The 22,841-nt window shown below is 40.3% G+C and overlaps 1 protein-coding gene across 19 annotated transcripts in view; it reads left to right on the top strand.

Annotated features, from left to right (window-relative positions):
* Positions 1–22,841, top strand: part of NPAS3 (neuronal PAS domain protein 3) — an 850,867-nt gene that overhangs the window by 814,798 nt on the left and 13,228 nt on the right. For all 19 annotated transcript variants that reach the window (XM_081050527.1, XM_081050528.1, XM_081050526.1 and 16 more), the window contains 2 exons: positions 8,670–8,863; positions 13,224–13,330. In XM_081050527.1, the coding sequence (XP_080906653.1) occupies positions 8,670–8,863; positions 13,224–13,330 (301 nt within the window). The remainder of the gene's footprint in view (positions 1–8,669; positions 8,864–13,223; positions 13,331–22,841) is intronic.

The raw sequence follows: 22,841 nt of genomic DNA, 5'->3' as shown, positions 1-22,841 counted from the left end.
CTACCCCTGGTCCTGTTTTATTAAATGATACTTAAAGTGTTCTACTCTCTGAGGAAATGGGGTTTATATCTTTGGCATACATTTACATAATCTCGTTAAGGAAATCTCTCCAGTTTAGTTAAACTATACCAATCAAAAATCTTACCGTTGGTAGAAGAAAAACTATTTTTCTCTAAAGGGAACAGAAACAAATGTGGAGTCCAGACCCATTTTGAGAAGCTAAGGCTATAATTGTAGTTATATTTTTTCATGTTATGAATTTGAAGTTTGTTAACAGAGATGGATGAGAAGTAATTCTTGTGTTTGGAGGAGATAGTCATATAAGAATAGAATGCTGTAGCTAATGTATTTTAAATGTGGGTTTTAAAAATAATTTTTTTGTTTGTTGCTTTAGAAAATGTTTCTATATTTAAAAAAAAAAAAGCTGAGGGTGATAAATTACTAGCAATCTCTCAGCTCCCCACTGGAGCCATCAAATTAAGGGTTAACCTCTCAGGATTCCCCTGAATTAATCAGGAGCTAAACCAGGGGCTGGCTGGGTGACTGGGGAGAGGATTGGTGGTGCTAGACCTCCCCCAAGAGGCTTACATCACAGCAGTGCAGCCCACTGTGGCGTGGCCACTGAGAGAAAGCAAACCTTTACACAAATAAAGGAGCTGTGATGGGGCTCCCGGGCTGCTCCCTTGAGCAGCCCTGTGCACAGAAAATGCTCCGTGATCCCACATCAGCTCAGGGTTCCTGTTTACCATGCCCCAACGTCCATTTCCAAAGAACCAAGACAATGAGTTGTTTTCTATGGAGTAGGGAGGGATTTTTTTTTTCAGTGCAGATTGAAATGTAAATGTATGGTCATCTTTCTTTGCTCATTTAGGAGGCAGTTTGTGATGAACTTCTGGGTCATCTTTATCCATTCGATCAGCTCTCTGGATAAAGAGGAAGCTGCCAGTGGATGAGCTGTATGGCCTGTCCTTAAAGCAGGACTTAAAAGATGGCTCTGGGTTGGCATCCAAAGCACTTGCGGCACTTGGTGGAATGCAGATTCCAAGGCTTCTCCCTCAATTTAAAAAAGCTGAGCACTCTTTGGGGGTTGGGACCTGGGAATCCACATTATCAATAAGCTCACCAGGTGATTATTGTGCACATTCCACATTAAGAACCACTAACCCTAGAGTTGTGTTTGGTTTAAAATAAATCCCTAATACCAGCGTTAAGTGTCTTAAGCTTTCTAATTAAAGAACAAAATATGTTCTCCCCCAGGCCCATCCAGTTGTTTTAGTTGTTTGTGCACTGGATGGAGTGAGTGGACTTTCTCTACAGGAGGAATGCCCATAGCTGCTTGTGCCTGGATCTGTTTTCCGACAGGACTGAGTATCTCAGTGACAGTAGAGAAATTAGTGCCTCCTTTCCTTCCTTCCTCTGCCTTCCGTGGTCGGGAATGCCATTACGTACTGCTTCAGGTCTGTTCACTTCCTGAAGTCTTCACTCAGTCTTTCAGGAATCAGACCAAACATCAAACCCATTGTGCTCCACCTACATCCCTCACCCTGCTCACTTCCTTTTTATTCACACCTAACGAAGATATCAAGTCCCTGCGAATGAACACTTTCTATCTAATTGTTGTCCTTTTATCCAAAAAGACTGGCTTCTGCCAAGGTTCCTCTTCTTAACTTTGCCCAGGAAGCTTCCCCAGTACCCAGTCGCACCTCCCCTCTTCTCCACCACTACAGCCACTCTTAAATTGAGCCCATCTGAGACCCCTTCCTTACTAGTTCTTGCTGGTCCTCTATCCATAAGTGCTGGAGTCCTGGTACCATCAACCCTGCCCAATATTGAAGATCCCTGATCTTAGGGAAATTCTCAGGGACAAACTCCTAGAAAGACTGCCACAACCCACATGGTTCCTGAGTTGAAAGCCATCTCCATACCTAGCTGATGAGGACATTCCAGGACTACCTCTCCTGTTGCAACCCCCTTAGCCCTGGAAGAGGTCTACATTGTCAGCCACTCCCTGCCAAAACCTCCTTCCCCCCTGAATCTCACCTCCCGGCCGGCCTTCAGAAGTCAACTTTTCCCTCTTCTGTCCTTTCTCATCCCCCGTTGCTAAAGTCCCCAATGTGAACTAAAGTCTACTAGAATAAGATCAGTTTTTAGAAATAAAATCTTGAGACTCTCGAAAGGGAATCGAAAGGGCATTCTACTGTACTCCTGCCCTTCAGGGGGCTCAAAGTTACGAGCCCTGTTCTCCATAGCACTTGGTCTCCGTTTGTTTGGCTGTTGTTTGTTTGTTTAGGCTTTATGCAAAGACCTAGGTGGCAGATGGTGACAGAGAGATCTCTACCGGCAGATTCTCCAACCTATAAATCAGCATGCTCTAAATAGGGGGGTGGGGGAAGGGAGCCCACTCCCTAAAACTTTGCATGAAGTACATGAGGTTTGTATTCTCATGCTAGTTTAGATTAAGTTGTTATCCTGTAGGCTAGATGTTTAGGCTCAGAAGACCTCGATAAGCTCTTATCTTTCAGCAGGTTGTAGGCCACCTCAGCGCTCCCATCACTTAAAAATAATTAGTTGACTCTCCCACCTGAGCTAGTGACTTGATGATCTATATGTTAAACCAGGCTTCAACAGGGGAATAAAAGAAAAAAGACCAGAATAACAGTAGGAAGCTTAGTTTTTAAGGTAAATTTGGATTCCCTTAGAGGACAAGTGAAAAAAATCTCTGAAGATGCTCTAAACCCAGGGCATCCACTTTTTTCATGCCTGCAGCTTCTTCTTTCTGTTTCCCTATTTATGTAGCCCTAATTCCGTACTTTACATTATATGTGGGAAATAATGCACATAATACTTAGCACTTCCTTTTGATAAAGAAAACGTTTCATATTACTCGTACTGAGATTTATTCCTAAAAGATGGAGAATAGTTTCCAGATGTATTTTTCTGTTACAGACTTTCTTTCCTTAAGTATTGACAGAGGGGAGGTTTTATCAAGGTCTTTGTGATGGGTTTGTTTATAATGAGAGGATATTAGTGGAGCACATCTACTGTGTTTATCACTAACAGACAACTGAAAGGAGCATATGGCAGAAAAAGAAATATATATTTGTCCAAGAAACATGGCTTGTTAACACTCCCACACTCATCCTAAACTCTGAGAACATGTACTTACAGCATTGCACATAGCCACTCATTGTATCAGAAAAGAAAAATAAAAGTCAAACAATGATTTCTTCAATATGGGACCATCAAATACTGCTAATTTGGACATTTTTATCAGACAGTGGGATTTCAACTCAGAAATCTTGTACATTCTGCTTCACTGGGGCTGGCGTCTGGGCAGTGCTGTGTAAGGGGGTTAGAAAAATACGGGCTTTAGCATTTTTGTGTAACTCTTTATGATAAAACAAGAACAATGAAAGGAAGCTCAGTGAGGATTGAGCTCTTATATAAAATTGAGCTCAGGGGGCGAAGAATCTTTTAGTTCAGAAATCTCTTTTAAAGAATGTCTGTATATTAGATTTAAGACCAGACTAAGGTGAACCTTCAGAACACAGAAGCGATTTTTTTACCTGATATTGGCCAAAACCAAAGCATTGTTCTAAGTCAGATATCACCCATAAAAACCATACAGATTAATTCTAAAAGTATGCTCTGCATTTATTAATTGCAGCAGTCCTCTGAAACTCTTGCCCCCACCATGGAGAAATGAGAGGTAGGGCAGTGCTGCAGCACAGTAAGGGCCACACTATTGAGTATGAGGTCCTAGAACTCTCTAGAACTTAATGAGAACCCTAAGCATTATTACCTGCTCCTTAGCCTCCATTTTATATCTGAGGAAATGTTGCCCTAGCCAACGGACTTATCAAAGTTACCAAAATCAGGACTGAAATCAAACGTTCTGCTTCCCAATTAAGCGTTATTTCTATTCCACAATAGCCTTTCATTTTAAAGCGATGATGTTATTTTTACAGTTTCATGGCTTTTTTAAATATTAGTATTTAGGCTTAGAGATTTGTATTCAAAATCACTTCTCATTCACCTATTTAACTTTATAAGGAAGCAATTCCATTCCTTGGGATGTCACCACGGGACTGGCGATGATATGGCAAGCTTGGCGTTTATATCAGAATGGCATTGTGGGTGGACAAAAAGGGGGCTTAGAGCTTTGAGAAATGTTCACTTTTTAACACAAGTTATTATAGAGCAAGAAAACTACGATTTAGAGAAAAACATAAGTTGCCTTAGGCTGCAGACACTCAAAGGAGGAAAACTGCCTTTGGTGTTCTCTCATCTCCCCTGTTTTCTCTTTTCATAATTCCATTGAATTTCTTGGTTTTAACTATCACCTCCAGGAAAGAAAAAAAATCTCAAACTATACCTCCAACTATCCTTTCTTAAGTGCCCAGCTCATTTTTCCAGCTATCCGCTGGATACCTTATCTAGAATCTCCCCAGGCTGCTCAAATACAAAATGTCCACAGGGAAATCTTTGTCTCCACAACGGTCAGTATTTCCTGCCTTACCAGTTGCCGTTTAGTCTATCATCGCCATCACCCTACAAGACAGACTCAAAATCCTGGTGCTGTCTCTTCTCCCCAGTTCCTGTTACCAGTCTCTACTGCTTGTACCTGCCATTTTGGGCCACCGCTGTCTTTTCTCCGGCTGACGTCAACTGTTCTCCTGGAGCCCTGCCAGTCCCAATAGGTTCCCTTTTCTTTTGTTCTAGCTCTCCTCTCCATCTGAAAACGCCTTTCAACATTCTATGATCATATCTTATATCTACAACTGACTCAAATGCCAGGCTCACATAGCCTTCCTAATCTGTTCAGTCAAAAGTATTGTCTACGTACCCTGAACTCCCAAAGATCTTATTCTATACTTTTCTTGCAGTGTATTCCTGTTACTTAATAAAAATGTGCTAATTAAGCATATACTATGTATCAGGCATATATCTAGGCACTTTATATACATTTTCATTTAATCCTCTCAGCAGCCCTATAAGACCTACAAGGACTTCTACCCCAAAGATCCCTATTTACTTTGTCCTGGGTAAGGCTTGGACATGGGGACTTTTAAAGACTCCCCAATGTGTAGCAAGGTTGAGAACCACTGGTATAACTCCAAACCCATTAGCCAGATATTCTCTAGTGGTAGGTATCACATATGGAGCTGGACTCCAGCCCAGTCCTACCAAATTAGAATCTCTGGAGGCCAGTGCCCGGGACTCTGTGTGTTAACAAAGCTTCTCAGGTGATTCTGATGGAAACCACTTTCACCATCAGACACTTTGTCATCTCCCAATATTACTTTGTTACGGGTAAATATATATGTCTATTCCCACTACGTAGTCCATAGACTATGAGGACAGGTTTGTATTTGTGTCACCTTGGTCTGTTCCCTGGCACCTAACAAGGTCCCTTGTACATAATGTATTTTACAAACTGAAGAGAAAAAAAACAACAATAAAATGCCCTTTGATAACCTTATTAAGAAAACAAGGAAGACCTGTACAGAATACTTATTCTGTTTGTACTGGGTTTTAATCTCTAATATACTGACCTGAAAACTAAGGAAGTCATTTCAGTTCTCTGAGCATCATAGTTGCCCGACTATACCATGCTAGAGGGAGGATTTGAACCCAGGTCCTCTGACAATACTCTTTCCTCTATATTTCAGGCCTTAAAAGCAACTACAAAGTGAAACAACTAACCATGTATTTGGATACATGCTGTCAGGCATGTTTCTAAAATTTACACATAATCTGTCACATGTGAGGGAAAAAACTGTTGATATTATGAAATGGATTATGGAAAATACATTAACTTAAAACCAAAAATTAATTATAGGCCCTATCAGGTATCCCTTGCTTCTTAGCAGGCCTACCCTCCCTCACCTCCAGATGTGCACACAGACAAACACATTTCTGATCGTTCTTCAATGTTTCTTGACAACTGTTTAGTTACTGAGTTGGTAATTTTGTTAGTTGTTTCCTTCTTCTTTATGTTGTTTCTCAGACTTTTCAAATAACCTCAGCTTCTGGTTATCTTTTTAAAGGTTTATATACAGTTTACTTAAGGCAGTAAATTGGCATAATGTTTCATTCAATATGACTATCCACGTAAATGCATACATGGGTAACAAAGTTGAAATGACACTCAAACAAGACCTAGAAACCTGTATTCTAGGCTCTTTTCTTCCATTTCCAAACCAGGTGACTCTGGACAGGGATTGAACTAAAAAATGAAAGGGAGAAGGATCTAAAATAGACCCTCCCAAATTTTCTTCCAAATACTTAAAGGATTATAAAATTTCATAATTTATTAGGCTTTTGGTCAAGATTAAATTAATAATTGCTCTTTATCATTCAGCTGATATTTTTAAAGGTGAATAGAATCATAATAAAATTTGTAGACTTCTTTACAATTCAGAAAGTGTTCACCTCCATTATCTCCTTTGGTCTTCATAACATAACTACAAAATAGTTGTTACCCCACTTCACAGAAAAGGAAACTGAGAAGAGGAGAGGTTGAGTGACTTGTCCAGGGTATCGAAATCAGAAACTGACGCATCCAGAGCCCTACTTGACCCAACTTTGACCCCGGGTGACATCTCAGTGGCCACAGGCACAGCTGGAGCCTGGAAGCTGGATGTAGCTGACATACGGACACCTCACCCCTGTAGCTTGTCTGCCTTCCCAAAATGATTTCTAGCCCAGGTACCTATAAATCGCTTTAGAATAGAATACCGAGCGGGCATTTATTTTGCATATCATTTCTGGCTGTGTATTTTCCTGAGCATTTATAGATCTGTGTTTTGCCAAGAAGCTGAGTGTTCCAGATAAAACAAGACAGATAATGATAAATGAGCATCTATGTAAGCCTCGCTGGGAGTAGGACCAGGACTGTTAACACCCCTCCTGTGAAGTTAATCCCATTTCTTTTAGCTATTTCTTTATTAGTTAATGAGGTCTTGCAAAAAAATGTGTGTCTGTGATGGTGTTTTAGCATTCTTGCCTCTAGGAACATTTTCAAATATTCATAAAGTAGCTCATCTGACCAAAGCTTAAAGCACAGGTGCATTAAGTATGAATTTAGTTAACTTCAAATGTGGGTGGTCGAAAAACTGCTCCTGAAATAACCTAAATAATCCTCCTCATTGGCGTTTCCAGATCAGCAGCTCTGGGTGCCAATGTGAAGGGGACAGGGGAGAGGTATGATTTAGAACAGCCAGGACTCTGAAGCGAGGCCCATAAGCTTTGATCCTGCTTCCTGGCTGACAGCAGTGTGGCTCGCTTTGGGAAAACGGAATAACTTAAGGGAAACAAAAAAGAAATGAAAAAGGAATGACCAGTCAAGCCCCTAGGAAGGAGAAGACGCTGGATCTTATTGCTCCTAGGAGGCCAGAGATCCACTTCCCACTTCGGTTCTTTATGGCAAAAGATGGTTCGGTGCTCAGGGATGCATTTGGAAAGGCAAACCAAATGTGGAAACTCAGCTACGAAACTGAGCTTCAGGGTCCAACAGCAATTACCTCTACGACCTAGTTTTGGAGGGCTCCCACACACACACCATAGCAGGGTACCGGTACTGGGAACACAGAGTACACACACACACACACACACACACACACACACACACACACTATTGTCTCCAACCCCCCCCCATCATGCCCCCCACTCACATGATTTCCATCATCTTGAATCACAGCCACACAAATCCTTCCCACTTTCCACCCTTTCCTGGATTTGTTTCCCCAAAACATCATTTAAAAAAGTTAACACTCCGGCTCTTTTTCTATATGCATCTTATAAGCAAAGGAACCTTTTCAAAAGACATCTTTGTAAAAATAATACCATTTAAAATGTGTGAGGATGATGAACCTATTTTGTTTGGCTCTAGGTGACCTGGACTAGCTATTGTATATTTTGGCCAAGAAACCGAAAATTACAACCCCATGTTCTCTTTCCTGTTTCTGCACAAGTAATCAAAATAAGGAACCAAAATAGAGTGAGTCTTCCTAACCCTACTTTAGTAGGAAGTTAAAGAATCTATGAAGGGAAAGTCCACTGACCTTCAACCCCATGGACACTGCAAAAACTCACGGTACTACTGGTAACTCAGCGCTGACTAATATGGACTATCTGCTCTCGAAAGGGCCCATTCGTGTCATTGCCACCGAGTGTTTGGTTGAGTGGAGTCTTTGGCTGTTTGCAATATCAACCTCCAAATGAAGGCAAGCTCTGAGCCACACTTCTGAAAGAAGATGGCCATGTAATCCCAATCAGGGCAGATTTGGAGAGAGCCCGACATCCTCCAGTAGTAACAAGGGCTAATGATGCAAAGGTTTCTTTTTGCAGCTCAGTGCTCAACTTTATGGTCATTTTATCTGGTTATGAAGTTCCTCTAAATGTGAAAAAAAGAAAAAAACAAAGTCCTGAAAAATAGCCGTAATATAGCATAGTAATAATATTGCCTTGAGAAATGCTCAGAGTATAATATTTCTCTTTTGCTGCTTGCCTTGAGGACACTGAGGGCACTTTGACAGCCATTATGATTACAGACGATACAAGCTGATGTTGGATGTGCCAGATGTAATTTTGCATTCCTCAAAAGAAACTCTGTTACATCCCAGATGTATATTTGACCGTGTCCTGTACTTTCTGTTCTATGACAGGTGATTCACATAACCGGCCGGCTACGACTGCGGGTGTCACTGTCCCATGGGAGGACTGTCCCCAGCCAAATCATGGGTCTCGTGGTCGTGGCACATGCCTTGCCTCCCCCTACAATCAATGAAGTCAGAATCGACTGCCATATGTTCGTCACTCGAGTAAATATGGACCTCAATATCATTTACTGTGAAAATAGGTACTTGGTTTTTGTTTCCGTTTGCCCTGCTGTATGTTGCACATTGGTGAGGGTTGGTGTTTTCAGCAGGCTGCAGGATTTTACTCTCCCAATGAGGCTCATTATAAATCCTGATGGTACTTTTAATGGCTGCTGGGACTGACACCAAACATGCTTTTTATGTAAAATTTACATTGCTAGCCTGGTTTAGGTTATGAACAACAATGGAATGGATCAGGATATCCAGACATCTATACATGTTATAAGTAAGGCCCATTTTGGCCAAGAACCCATGGAGAGAGCAGGGCTGAGACGTTACTGGCAAAATGATGCAGTGAAGGGTATTTCCTGACGCCTCAGCCAGACTGTCTTCCTGACGGCTGCAGATGGTCAGTGTTCATATAGGCGTTAAGCACGTTGCCTTAGTCAGCTTGGGCTGCTATAACAAATTACCATAAACTGGGTGGCCTAAACAACAGACATGTATTTCTCATAGTTCTGGAGGCTGGTAAGGCCAAGGTCAAGGTGCAGGCTGATTAGATTCCTAGTGAGAGCCCTCTTTCTGGCTTACAGATGGCTGCCTTCTCTTGTGTCCTCACACAGGGAAGAGAGAGAGCTGTGGTCTCTTCTTCTTATAAGGACACAAATCCCATCACAGGGGCTCTATCCCTGTCATTCACTAAACTCAATTACCTCCCAAAGGCCCTACCTCCTAATACCATAACCTTGGGGAGAAGGGCTAAAATATATGAATTTGGGGGAAACACATTCAGTCCATAACACATACAGAGAACCGATGAGAATTTGAGCCCCCCAGAGGGAAAAAAAAGGACAAAAAAGAAATTGCATCAGGATTCTAATTCTGATATGTAGGTCATCAGACTGGTCTGGGGCTTTCTACATGTACATTAAATAAAACTTCATAATTCTCACTTTTATAAATTTAAAAAAAAAAGAAAGATGACTCATTGTATAAATGACTTGGCAGTCCTTTCCAGGACTGAGCTTTTATAAAAGGACTTTTTAGCCTTTGGTTAAAAGTTCACTTTTTCTATTAAGCACAAAGCAAGGGACAAGGAAATGGGACAATGCCCCTTCAGACCTTTCACCTAGAAGTCACCAGCCCATCATCAGACTAATTTAAAGAGGAGAGAATCATGGGATGGGAGGAGAGAGGTAGAAAGGAGCTGTGCACGTGCCAGCTGTTGAAGGAAGCCGTGGCGATACTAACTGTCCCCAGGTGCCACAGGAAGAATTACTGAGAACCTGAGATGTTGCTTTTGTGGCACAGATTGTTATCAGGTGTGAATACAATATATGTTCACTGAGCCCTGTGAGTGCCTGTGGAGGAAAAATGAAGTAGCATAACGGTCAGTTGACTTCTCCAGGGCCTAGCCAAGAGGAAAACAGAAAGCGTCTGAGTTCAGTCCAGGTGTGGAGACCGAGTTAGAAATGCCCACCATTTCCGGTCAGAGTCTGATTCAGAGGAAAGAATTCACCAGTGGGAGAAGATACCGACCTGAACTATTAAGTTTGGTGGGGTAGAAGACATCATGAACCTGTCACTGTTATTTAATAAGTAACTCTAAATCTATTTTTCAAGTTGTGGTGGCATTTATTAAAATTTTTATAATCGTAACTGGCAATGTCTAAGATGTTCTGGAATGGCCACAGAATATCGAGAAAGCCCGTTAACCAGACTGATTAGCGAGGCTGGCAAGTAATAAAGATAGCTAACATTTATTGAACACTTACTACACACTTGGCAATGTGTGAAGCTCATTATGTGCATCATCTCATTTAAACTTCCAGACTTTTCTGTGAGGTAGGTCTCCATCACCCTCAGGCAATTTCCACGTTGAGAGAAAGGTTAAGGGACTTACCAGAGGCCAGGATTTAATCCCAAATCCACCAGATTCATAAACCATGCTTACGAATCCTGTGGGGTCTGCCTGCATTCCTTGTTTCATGCTTTTCTTCAGAAGTCAGGCTAAATAGTAAGGAATTGGTCAAAATAACCACTGAGAAGGACCCTTCATACATGTGTACCCATGAAAAACACAATTATGGCCCACAAATCTGTTTATTCTGATATAAACATAGAATGCTGGGAAGGGCGGAGTGTGCAAGGCGGTGGGCAGGTAGCAAGTCAAAGGACGAACTATTATTTCATTCTATGAAAACATATGTCAGCTCCCTTGATTTAGATTTACCACCAATCCTTCCAAAAAGAAAAAAAAAGGGGATAAAAAGGAGGCTCGTCTTTTTTACCTAACGATTACTCGGTGATTGTCCTATCCCCAAACCATCACTTAATTTTCATTCCTGTGATCACAGATTAATTCTTTTCTCGCGCTCCATGGACGTGAGTGCCTTATGGTGCCACTCTAGTAATTGAGATCATTTTCTGTGACCCACTTTCAACTTCTTTTCCTTCCCATTTAAAACATAAATAAATAAAAGTTGTCCACAACCCTTTATTAGCCAATATAATACAGCATTATTTCCCAACTGTCAATGACAGTAATTATTAGAAAGACCTGTGTGAAAGGTAACTGCATATTTGCCCTAAGGGAAAAACATACCATGAGCCAGATACTATGCTATGAAATGAACAAATGTTAATTTCTTTTATTAATCCCCTCACAACCTCTTAGGCTGTTTTACAGATAAGGAAACTGAGGTTCAAAGTAGAAGATGCCATCAGGGTTCTGATTGTGACAGAGGTCATCAGACTGGTCTGGGGCTTTCAACACACATAGTAAGAGGTCTTTGAACACTGAGCTGGTCAGGTTCACCACGGTAATAGCTCTAGTACTGAGAAGTGCTTCAATCCTTTGGAAGGATTTCCTTCAAATAAAGAATAAACTGAAGAAATGTCTTCCCTAAGGAACAAAGTGGCTTTTTCCTGGGGTTTATTGTTTAATTAGGGAATTACTAACTAGAAACGAAAGCCAATCCTTGACTCTGCAGACCGTCCCTCTCCCCAGTGTTCCCTAGGACAGCCTCCGGCAAGGCTGACATCTAATGCTTTCAGAGGCGCTGGCAAATTTCAAAAACACCAATGAGGGCCTTTTCATGACATCCTTGTTCCCTCTTTTGCAGAAAGGGTGTGTAAACTGTGCTGGAAAAGCAGCTAATAGTTTCAGGAAAACACCAACTAATCTGTTTTGTATCAGAAAACCATGGAATCCAGAGAAAATATTCCTTTTTATTGCCCCATTTAGTCTTATCTTACCAAGAATTCTAGTTTGGCCAAAAAAAATATGATTTGTATTGCTAGATATTGAGAAAGTCACTCACGGGGTAGTATATTTTAATTATACTCCATATTATCCTGCTTTTGTTTTGTTTCTGATTTCCCTGCGTTGGGAATCAGGTTTAACTCTCCAGCAGTGATCTCATGGGTTTCTTGAATGCGTTGTTTCTAAAGCTTCACTTCATAGTTGAATATATCATAAGCCATAAACCATGAAAAGCACAGGGACATTAAAGAGAATAAATTAAACAAAAGACATTTTATTTTGGACTAACCAAAATGAATCTGCACTTGGACAGGGAGAAGGATAATAAGCACTTTGACGTGTTTGTATAAACCAGGCAGATTCTCCCAACATGTTTTCCAATTTTTGTTCTATTTTCCTGCACTGCTGCCTGAGGACACTGACGTCTGGACAATCAATGACAGAGGCTTATACACACACACACACATGTAATGTCCAGCACAAGCCTGGAAGAGCTGCTGAAATGGTTTAAAAGTTTCTGTGTGGAATCTACCACAAAGTACCAGTTAAAAGGGCCAGGAGTGAAAGCTGAGCTCCCAAATGACTAAGACTAAAAAAGATAATACCCCCAGGCATCTGTATGTCTCAGCATTTAAATTATATCCCTTGAAATGCCAATTTGGACTTTGTGCCAAGAAGCAGTTGAAGCCTTTTTTCATAGAAATATCCAATAGAAGACCAATCTGTTTAAATGAAAGGTGTCTCTAATCATTTGGTATAAACATAACATGTTTTTATTCTATTATGTAACCTTGAGTTATCTTAGCCTCTACTGAAGATCTTGCATTGTTACTGATTCTCAATAATTTCATGGAATTATGTTGTCTAAATGTGTATTCTGATGCCAAAAAAAAGAAAAGAAAAACCTATCTAATTATTTGAACACAATTGTTTGATCTAGCGCATTTCCTACTTTTGAAAACATCTGTTAGACATTAAAGAAATCATCTTATGTATAAAGGGTTTTCCCTCATAATGCCAGGTCCTCCCGGGTACCCTGGTGTAATGAAAATTGTCAGTAGATATGTTTCTAAGTCATTGACAGTTTCTATATTTTCCCTTCTTCTGAGTTTTCATCTGTGCCCTTCTCATTGTAGGATCAGTGATTATATGGATCTGAGCCCTGTAGACATTGTGGGGAAGAGATGCTACCATTTCATTCATGCCGAGGACGTCGAGGGCATCAGGCACAGTCACTTGGACTGTAAGTACCTCCGATGTGTTGGCACACCTGGCTGGTTTCTTCTCTCTCTGATGCTTGTTTGGTTTCAATATCGTTTCTCCATGTCTCCTGTGTACATTTGAGAAGACTTGTCGGAATGCGGTGAGAAAAAGTGAGACATAAATCACTTCAACGTGTGTCGGAATTAGATTGAAAGTTGGACCTCAGGCCCAGAGAAATTGCTGGATCTTTTGGCGCTCACCCAAGGATTTCGTGGTCTCTTTTGCTCTGTCCCATAAAGTGATGGGGGAACCTTTATCTGAAGTGTTTTCCTGACCCTTTCATTTTCTGGAGAGCAACTTCCACTCTGAAATTTGTGGTCTCAGTTTCAAAATATACATAGGAGAAGTCAAGTTCAAATAAGCCAGCGCCTATAAAAATTCCGTCTTGAAGAGCTACACAACAGGGCCGGGGGGAGGGAAGCCCGGTAGCAGAGGCAGAGCATATGGTGTGGACACAGCAGCTCTCAAAGGTGTTGTCTTCTCACTGTATTCTGGAAAGAGAGTTATTCAGAGGAACAGGTACCTCCAGCTCCCAACTCTGGAGAGAGAAAAACTAATCTCAACTCTTTGTGTCTGGTTTCCAGCCCCTGACCTGCAGGCTGACCTCCAAGGTACATTTTGTGGCACTTAGGCAAAGCAGAACTAGCAGTGTTCCGGCTGGGCCCAAGCAGTAACTGGCACACCAGCAACCTCAAGCAATTTTTCCTCATCAGACTCAGCTGGGCTGTTCATACCATGCATGCAAGGGGTTTGACAGTCTCATAAGGCGAGAGGCACAGATCTTGGGGACCTCTTAGGAAGGGGCTGCCTTCTTCCAACCAGAGGTTCTTTCTATGACTATTCCTTAGACTCTTCCTAAAAGATGAGGGGCCTACCAGCTATATTCCTAGAAGGTTCTAAACTCTAGTTTTAAATACATGCAGCATGCCATACATGAGATGACACAGCTTGAAGTTGAAGCTTTTATGCAGTAAAACCAGCCAGATGGCCTTTGCCGGTGTTTTTCCTCTCCAGAAAGCTCTCCTTTCTGGCCATGGCTGAGGAGAGCTGTTTCAGGGCTTTCTTTTGCAGTTGTTTGCTCATTTTAAACCCTGATCTTCAAAAGCATAATAGAGAGACAGTAAGCTAGCCAAAGTCTCAAAGTGGGAGCATCTTGTACTGTGTTTTTAACCCTGCATTAGCAACAATGACATGGGGCCAAGTTCAGTATCAGATTTTATATATGTCATGTCTCTGGGAAAAGCCTGCCTGCAAGGCTGCTCTCTGACAGGTTCTACGCCCAGCACGGAGTGTGTGCCTTGGTATTGTACACCACGGATGTAGGGGACACACTTGTGGCTTTGAATGAATGGGTGTTGTGTATCATAGCAGCAGATGGCTCTTCAATTAATTGAGGGGAAAAATGATGCTGTTCCCCGACAAGAAACATCAGGTTCTTTGTAGCTGGGCATTTAGAAAAAATGGAGAAAAATCAGAATCTTTAGAGGAAACTATGAATATGTTTTTGGACCAATATATGCCAGAGATCCAGACTTTAAAAATGAATTTATGGTTTGTAGGACACTGTCATAGACCTTGTGTGTGGGGGGAGAGGGGTGCTTTTTCATTTGGGACTCTTAATTGAGGTCTAAATTCGGAAACCTGATGCTGACAAAAAGAACTTTGTCATCCTCAGTTATTATTTGGAAAACATCATGCTATCTCTCTGAGATTTGATTTACAGCTTGAAGAAACACAATTCCTCGGGAACAGAGAGCTAGGGCAGTTTATTTCTTCCCATAAAGCAAAGGTCTCCAACAAAATATGTTTGATGCCATTCTTTCCGATCTACTTTTATCTCGTTTTCGGTAACCGAATAATTTGAGAGTGCTGAAAATAAACAACTCCTCCATTCACTATTGTGCTAGTCTCCTAATTTTTCTGGTATCTTGCCAGCTAATAAACAGAGATGGTCTGCTTTCAAATTCTGTGATTTTTTTCATTACTTGATATTGACATACTGGCTATTGCTTTATGATTTAGCCTGCTAACAATGATTGAGTTCACTCTTTCAACTCATACACATGACTTCTAATTTTAAGTTCTTTTAATAACCTTAAACACATGAAAAACAAATAGAATGAGCTGATAATTCTGCACAGTAAAATACACTTCACATATTTAGCTATCACGCTGCGGAATAACTCCACAATGTCAAGTAGCACACAATTAGTAAAACTGTAGGGGGAGGAAAAGGAGTGTTTTGATCCTGAAGAATTTTGATCCTAATCAGATTGAAATTTCAACATTCTTGTAGTGCTTAATATCTTCAATCACACACACACGCACACACACACACAAAATCAAACTGATGCCAATGTCAGTTTTTGCATTCTGTGACTGAAATAAAATGCTAAAATATACAAATGCACCTTGCTTTGTACAATAAACATTAACATCATTATAAAGTAAGATTGAGTCTAAAATTGTGTGATGGAATGTCCCTTGTTTACCTAAATCTCCAACCAAAGCCAGCCCAGTAACAAAATGACAGAGCATGTAATAAGTCTTGGTTGTGTAAACATTGGAAGAACAGGCAAAAAGCCAGCACAGCATCTTGCTTGTCCAAAGCCCTAGGCTATTACTGAAGGATGCCTCAACTGTGCCTTCTTGGCAGGAGAAGGTCATGGTGACATAGCATCAGCTCAAGAATAAGATAGAATTCTAAAACAAAGGGATGGTTAAAAAATAAACCGCATTAACTATTTAGCTTTTCTTCCTAGAGCTATTGGCACAATTCCTGGTTCTGTCCATGAAAGACAGTTTTTAGTCATCTGATAATATTTCTGATACTTCGATATCTGTCTTGTGCTTCAGTGTATGGATAAAACTTAAAAAAAAAAACAAGACTCAATAGTCTTTGATAACTCAAAATGCTATCTTTATCACATATCTTTTCCTAGCATAGGCATCTGCAAATCCTTAGATGAACTTGTCTCCAGAATAAGAAAAGTAAAAGGAATTTTAGATGCACCAGCATTTGACAACTGTGATAAATTGAACCAAGAACTTGGGACTATTTATTCTCCTATTAGGTTAGCACAAGACCCTTGGTTGTTCACTGGTTTTCAACATAAAGAATCACATTATCTGTACTAACATGGTGGGTTAGTGAAATTATATTGGTATTCTAAAACCAAGGAAGTTTGGGGTCCTCTTTTTTCACACTATGAGCAAAAACCTCTGTGATTTTTTTTTCATTAAGTCACCTCACTGGAGTCATTGAACACAATTTCATTGATTCTTCAGGCCAAAATGACCAAATCAACATGTCCAGATTTGAATTTGAAGCCACTCGTATTAGTAATTATTTGAGCATCTTTGCCTGTCATCTTCCAGTTTTCCATTGCTCAGGAAGTACTGACCTCAAGATGACCAGTCATGTCTCCCTAGAGTCACCCCCTCCAGTTACCTAGAGCATCTGTGTCCCTCTTGAATATGAATGGAGCAGTGCAACCATCTGCTTGTAGCCTGAAAAATAGAAGGGCAAACCGCAAATGCTAAACCAAACAGAAACATTCTCTGCATTTCTCTTTAGTCCCTTTTAACCCAGTCTTTTGTCTGCAGAAGATGCTGAGTTTGTCTTGAGATACCCCTAGGGTTCTTCCCTGGTCAAATCAGCAACGACTCTCCAAAACCTGGAAAGAGTGGCCTGACGGAAAACTTCCTTTCCCTTTATGAAGTTGTGTTTCACCAGCAAGGCTCCAGGCTCTGGAGCTGTGGGACCTTAGAGAAAGGAAGCCAGAGAGGATAGAAGGGGTGGCAGTTTTCCCTTCCTTGAACCATGCAGGATAAGGAAACTCTGGAAGACTTATTTCAGAAAGAGAAAAGGACTTCCAGCTTGTCTATAATGTCACGTAGATTTAAAAAGCATGGTCAGCCCAGTACAGTTGGAGGATGTTAAAAAAGACAGAAACAAAAAACAGTAGCCTGAGTGTTTATTTCTTACTAAATTCTATACTTCCTAATAAAACTAATACACAGCTACCTGGCATAATGCATTCCATGCTGTTTTGTATCAATAATCCCTACGCTTTCCTCCTGGAGGCGTCTCATCGCCAATGCAAGCTGACTGCTTAATGCAGGACTAATTAGTATATCCCCTTCCAGTCTACAGGCCCTCCATTGCAATTCCTTCCCAGCTCATTTTTTTCTACAACGGAGCATCAATCAAAGTAAGTGCCCTGCCTGCCTAGGAAACACAAGATGTCCTCCATGCATTTGTCATCTGCCACACAAACAAAAGGGGAATTTAATTGTTGATTTGGATATGCAGCCATTGCACTCGGTAAAGGAAGCTGAGAATTAAGGGAGAAGGGAAGGTATCAAGTCTGATGGGTGGGCTAAATGCAGATAGCACAGGGGACTCTCTTCTATTCTTCTGATCTTATCCTCTTTCAGGGCTGTCTTCAGAGATTTAGCTGCAACCTAATCATTGGCTGGATTTCTTTCCCAAAGCAAATGAGGTTTTTTTCCTTCTCTTCCATATGAATATAAGAATTCCCATGAAAGGAAATGCATGTAATAGTTACCACGTCTGACTTTTTTCAAAAGCCAAGTCAGCCCAAATCGTGTGCTTGTCCACTAACTAAAAAGACTATGACACAGAGACAAAATAAAGGTTTTTATGCAGGAATGCATTAGTATTATTTTATGTCTTTTTTGAGGGGGCTTGGAGGAGGAAAGGCAAATGCTGATTTCACCTTTTCAAGTCCAAGGACAGGCAAACACAGAGAACAGAGAACAGCAAGGACCTCACCACCAGCTGAGTGTCCCTGCTCCAGTGTATTCCAGAAATGCAGAATTTCAGGCTTACTGGATCCGAATCTCCAGTTAATAAGATCCCTAGTTGACTCAATCCATGTTCAAGCTTGAGAAGTACTGACTATGCTAATATTTAGAAGGCATTATTTTACATAGAGTAAAAGTAAATACAAATCAACTAAGGATCTTAAAGGACTGTATTTTCCTTTCCAATTAGATGCATGTACTCATATTAGTAGTAGTAAAATATGAGTAGTGAATTGGCTCTGAGGGTATCTCAAGCAGGTTCAAATGAAACCAGTATGTGGTAACTTGATAAAGAGATTGGCTTCTTTACAAAGATGTAAAGTTTTGAGTATCAGCGGATAAAGTTAATAGAGCATAAATAGCAGTAACAGTCAACTTGTAAGCCAAAGGAGGTCTTTAGTTTTTTTCCCCCTGGTTGATATCTTCCTATGTACTCGATTACATGTGTGAACATTCCTGTTCCAATTTCCTGTTCAAGCTCATCTAACATTTGTGAGTACTTACTGGATACCAAGCTTTGTGGTATTGCTTTAAGGTTCCAAAAATAACTAAGATGTGGTCTCTACCTTCAAGAAGCTTACATATGAATAGAAAACAGAGCATGAAAACAGCCAATTTTGAAAAGGCAGCATAAAACAAGGACTATTAAAATGTATAAACAAAACACAGAAACCCCAGAGGTGGGGGGTAACCAAGGAAGGATGGAGAAGTCCCTTAGGAGGCACATTTTCCCAGGACCTGGAAAGATGGCAGGAAGCCAAGATGGCAGGAGATAGGAGAGTGGGAACGGAGGTTATTAAGGGTATTCCAGGCTTAGAAGAGTTTAGAAAAGGGCACAAAATAAACCTACACATTATCTTTTCTCTCTGCTCAGAGTAAGCCAGAACTTCGATTTGACTGATATCCTTATACAATTCTAACACAGATTCTTGGGTTTTTTTCTTATTACTATTTCAATTAGCAGCTGCTTTTATTATTTTAAAAAAAATTACACCTGATATTTAAGAGAAAATAATCCATTGCTCTTATAAAGCATGATCAGAAAAAAATACTTCTAAATCATCCATTTTAACTTAAATCAATTATCCTAAAATCAATTCCATTACTTCCTATGAAGACATCATAGTCTTAATCTTGTATAAACAATATATGTAAAAAACACTTTCCTTAAAACTTTGATTTAATGACACCCTGTACATCTCAAAAAACCTCAAACATTTTTACACAAATGAGCAGCATATGATTCAATTTGTGTATGTCTTTAGCATACAATGTTTTTTTCCATAAATATAGGGTTAACTAAGAATCAGGTTATTAGAACCTTTTTTTAAGAACTCTCACGTCTTCTCTGGCTTCCTAGAATTTTTGGTGGGGCATATCAGCTAGTACACATGTAGTTACAAATAACAGAACACCCAAGTAAGAACGACTTATACTTTCTCTGTAATTGTCTTAACTTTCTCTTCATGATCAAAAGACAGCTAAAGCACCACCAATCATCAGTTCCAAACAGCGCACTATCCAAAGTCAAGAAAGGGTCAGTCGCTATTTGTGTTCATTTTGGAAAGAAAATATTCCCATACGGCCTCCAGTAGAAAGAGACATTGTTCGGCATTTCGTGAAATGCCCAAGCCTAAGCCACTCACCGGCAAGGGGTGGCATTACCATGACTGGTTTAAACAATCAAGGTTTTTCCCTGGGACTTGGAAGGAGAGCATCAAACGTAAAACCCCAGGTTAGAGATCTGGTAACCAGAAAGAAGTGGGAGAAGAGCTGTTCAGTGGACAGTCAACAATGACTGCTACGTGGAAGAATCTATAATGTTTTCACAACAAATGACTTGGATTTCTGAAAATCTAAAGAACAGGTGAACAAATGGAATTTCTCTGGGCTCCTTTAAATATTACTGCTTTTACAGAACACTAATATTTGTATGCCTCAGCCTCACCACTTATATGTTTCTTGTTAAAGATGGTTAGTGGACTTAATGAAAAAGACTGCAGCCAGAAACACAGGGTCCCCCCAGGACATAACAATAAATCTCAGTATAAGGTCCACCTCACCCCTTTTGCCTGTTTTTAGTTCACCCTACATCCCGACTTAAGATCCCCGAGACTCCATTATTCTTCACTTTTAAAGGGAGGAAAAGAATTCACCCAGGCTAAATCAGAGCCCCTGTGCTTTCCTAGGCCTACATACCACTTTCCATCACGGTTATCACAGTTATAAATTTATTAGTGAAAAGAACCCATAAGCATCTTTCTCCCATTCAAAGGCAAATAGAAGCAAATTCTGCTTCAGAATGAAATAAACTTTTCCAACAGGATCTCACAGTAGAGACACTTCCCTTGAGTCTCATTGTCTAGTACTTCGTCATATTCCAAACTGAAACCAGTCACTGGCAAGGGAAATGGAATTACTTTGACTAATTGAGATGACTATAGGAAGAAAGACCCACCACAGATTCTGCTCACTTAGATATCCCCTAGTGCCTGGTACAGGGCAGGCACTCAGAAAAATATTTAGTGAATGAGGGGATCAATCCACCATTTCCCTCATTTCCTAGCCATAATTCTTCCTTAATTCCATGCTGTAGAGTTCACTGCTCTCGTTTATATAGAAGATCCCTGCAGAAAAAAGTAGGTGTAGGGCTAAACAATCCTCTGTCCTTAACTATTTTAGGTCGAGAAGGGCAGGGATGAGCGGTGGTGAAGTTCCCTGGTTCAACTGAAAACAGCTTGAAAAAATATCTGCAATCTCAGATGTCACTCATGCCAACAATTACTTTGATCCTTCCTATCCTAGAACATGATACCATCAGTGTTTAAAAGCTTTGGTCTCCAATTCAGTGCATTATCGTGAAGAAAAGGGAAATTTATTTTTTAAACTTAACAAATTGACATGTCTAAATCAATGAAAAGTTTTCTGCATGATTCAGTATTAACAGTTAATAAAAATCTATCAGTTGGCTGGGGTATAGGAAAAAACCTCTTCTGAGGTTATAAATCACACAGATAGCAATTCAAGCAGGGCCTGTCATTAGCGTATTAGGGGGAAAATCCATAGATGATGCACTGTCATTCACAGAACATCCACAGGTTTTCTGTCCTTAAGCTTGTAACTCAGATTAAGTATCAAATATCATTAAACTTTGCCAAATATTGCTCAGTACATAGATTTGCAAAAAAACACTAAAAACCAATTTGTGGATGCCTGCTATTTAAGACATCTAGCTCACTAATTGCAAAATCTATAGGAAAGTCTGCATAGCATCAAAGCCATGGTTGATCCTATGAGCAATTCTAAATGAAAAACTGTCTCCATTGCAAGTAAATAAAGCACTTAATGCACAGTTGCTGGCTCTAATGCTGTTTCTCCTGTGGGTTTTGAAAATGACCTTCCTGGAAGCATCAAGGACTGTAACTTTTTAGATAAAGAAACTTGTTCTTGTTTTAAGTCTATGTCAGGTTCACTCCCCTATAAGCCCACAGTTTTCAAAAGCAGAGGAGAAAGTAATCCAGAATTAAAAAAAAAAAAAAAAAAAAAAAAAAAAGCTCTGTTTCCAGAATGAAGTTCCCTGTCAGCCTGCCTTGGGCCTTAGGTGGAAAAGCAGAGATTAAAGAGTCAGTATTCTTTTTCATGTTTCATCTGCCAGTTTTGTGAATGTAGAAATAGAAGCAGTGGCTACAGCTAAGCACCCAACTGTGGTATTAAGTAGAAAGTGTGATTCTTGCATACACCCCTTACACACACACACACACACACACACACATACACAATTCACTTTAGTGAATTCAAAATTAATTTTTGAGTTTCTAGCACACGGCGTCTGCTCTCCATTCTCTGCAGCCATTGATGAAGGTACATCAAGGAGGGGTGAATGGTCCTGCAGATGCGTCCTTGTGTCGCCATGACAATAATGAAGCTCTTTGTTCAGCTGTGTGAATGTGAAGTGTGAAATCTCTGATGATCTCACCATTTCCTATTTATTCTATACTTACCTGAATACACCAAGTATTGCAGCTTTTTAATGCATATGCAAACTACTAAAATGTCCTTTTGTGAGACACTTTGCTAAAAGACCGCTTTTGATATGTGTTCTTCATCTCCTCTTCAAACTGAATTAGACTGCTTCCTTCTTTTTAAGACACAAGTAACTCACTATGTAGAGTCTTTGGCTTTGATTTTGTCGAACAGCCCAACAGGAAGGGACCATGTTCTCTTTTATTCTCCATATTTCTGAAGGCAAACTTGGACTGATTTGTTTTGATTTACTAACAGAATGATGTTCTTGCCACAGACACAGGCTTCCTTTATGTCCTTTCAGTCACCAGTCCCTCACTCTGGACAAAGTTTTCCCAAAGAAAACTGAAATGCCTCTGTTGGTAACTGTAGAACCATGGATGTGGGCTTCAGCAAAAGGGGTTATCAGATTTGGGGGACAGTTATTTTTGTCTCCAAGCAGTGCATTTCTGGTATCCCTACCAGTAAGCTCAAACCAAGAGACCAGGTGACATTTAAAAAATATAGTCAATAAAATTGAGCATCCAGTATTTGGGGGTGAAGGGTTGCATTTGATGTAAAACACCACGTGTTCGATCTAAAATGTACACTCCCTGCAGTTTTCTTTTGATTGAACTGTATTTGCCACTCCCTTCACA

Source organism: Rhinolophus hipposideros (assembly GCF_964194185.1).
Source record: "Rhinolophus hipposideros genome assembly, chromosome: 5".
Lineage (NCBI taxonomy): Eukaryota > Metazoa > Chordata > Mammalia > Chiroptera > Rhinolophidae > Rhinolophus > Rhinolophus hipposideros.
This window is presented reverse-complemented; position numbering and strand designations above follow the sequence as displayed.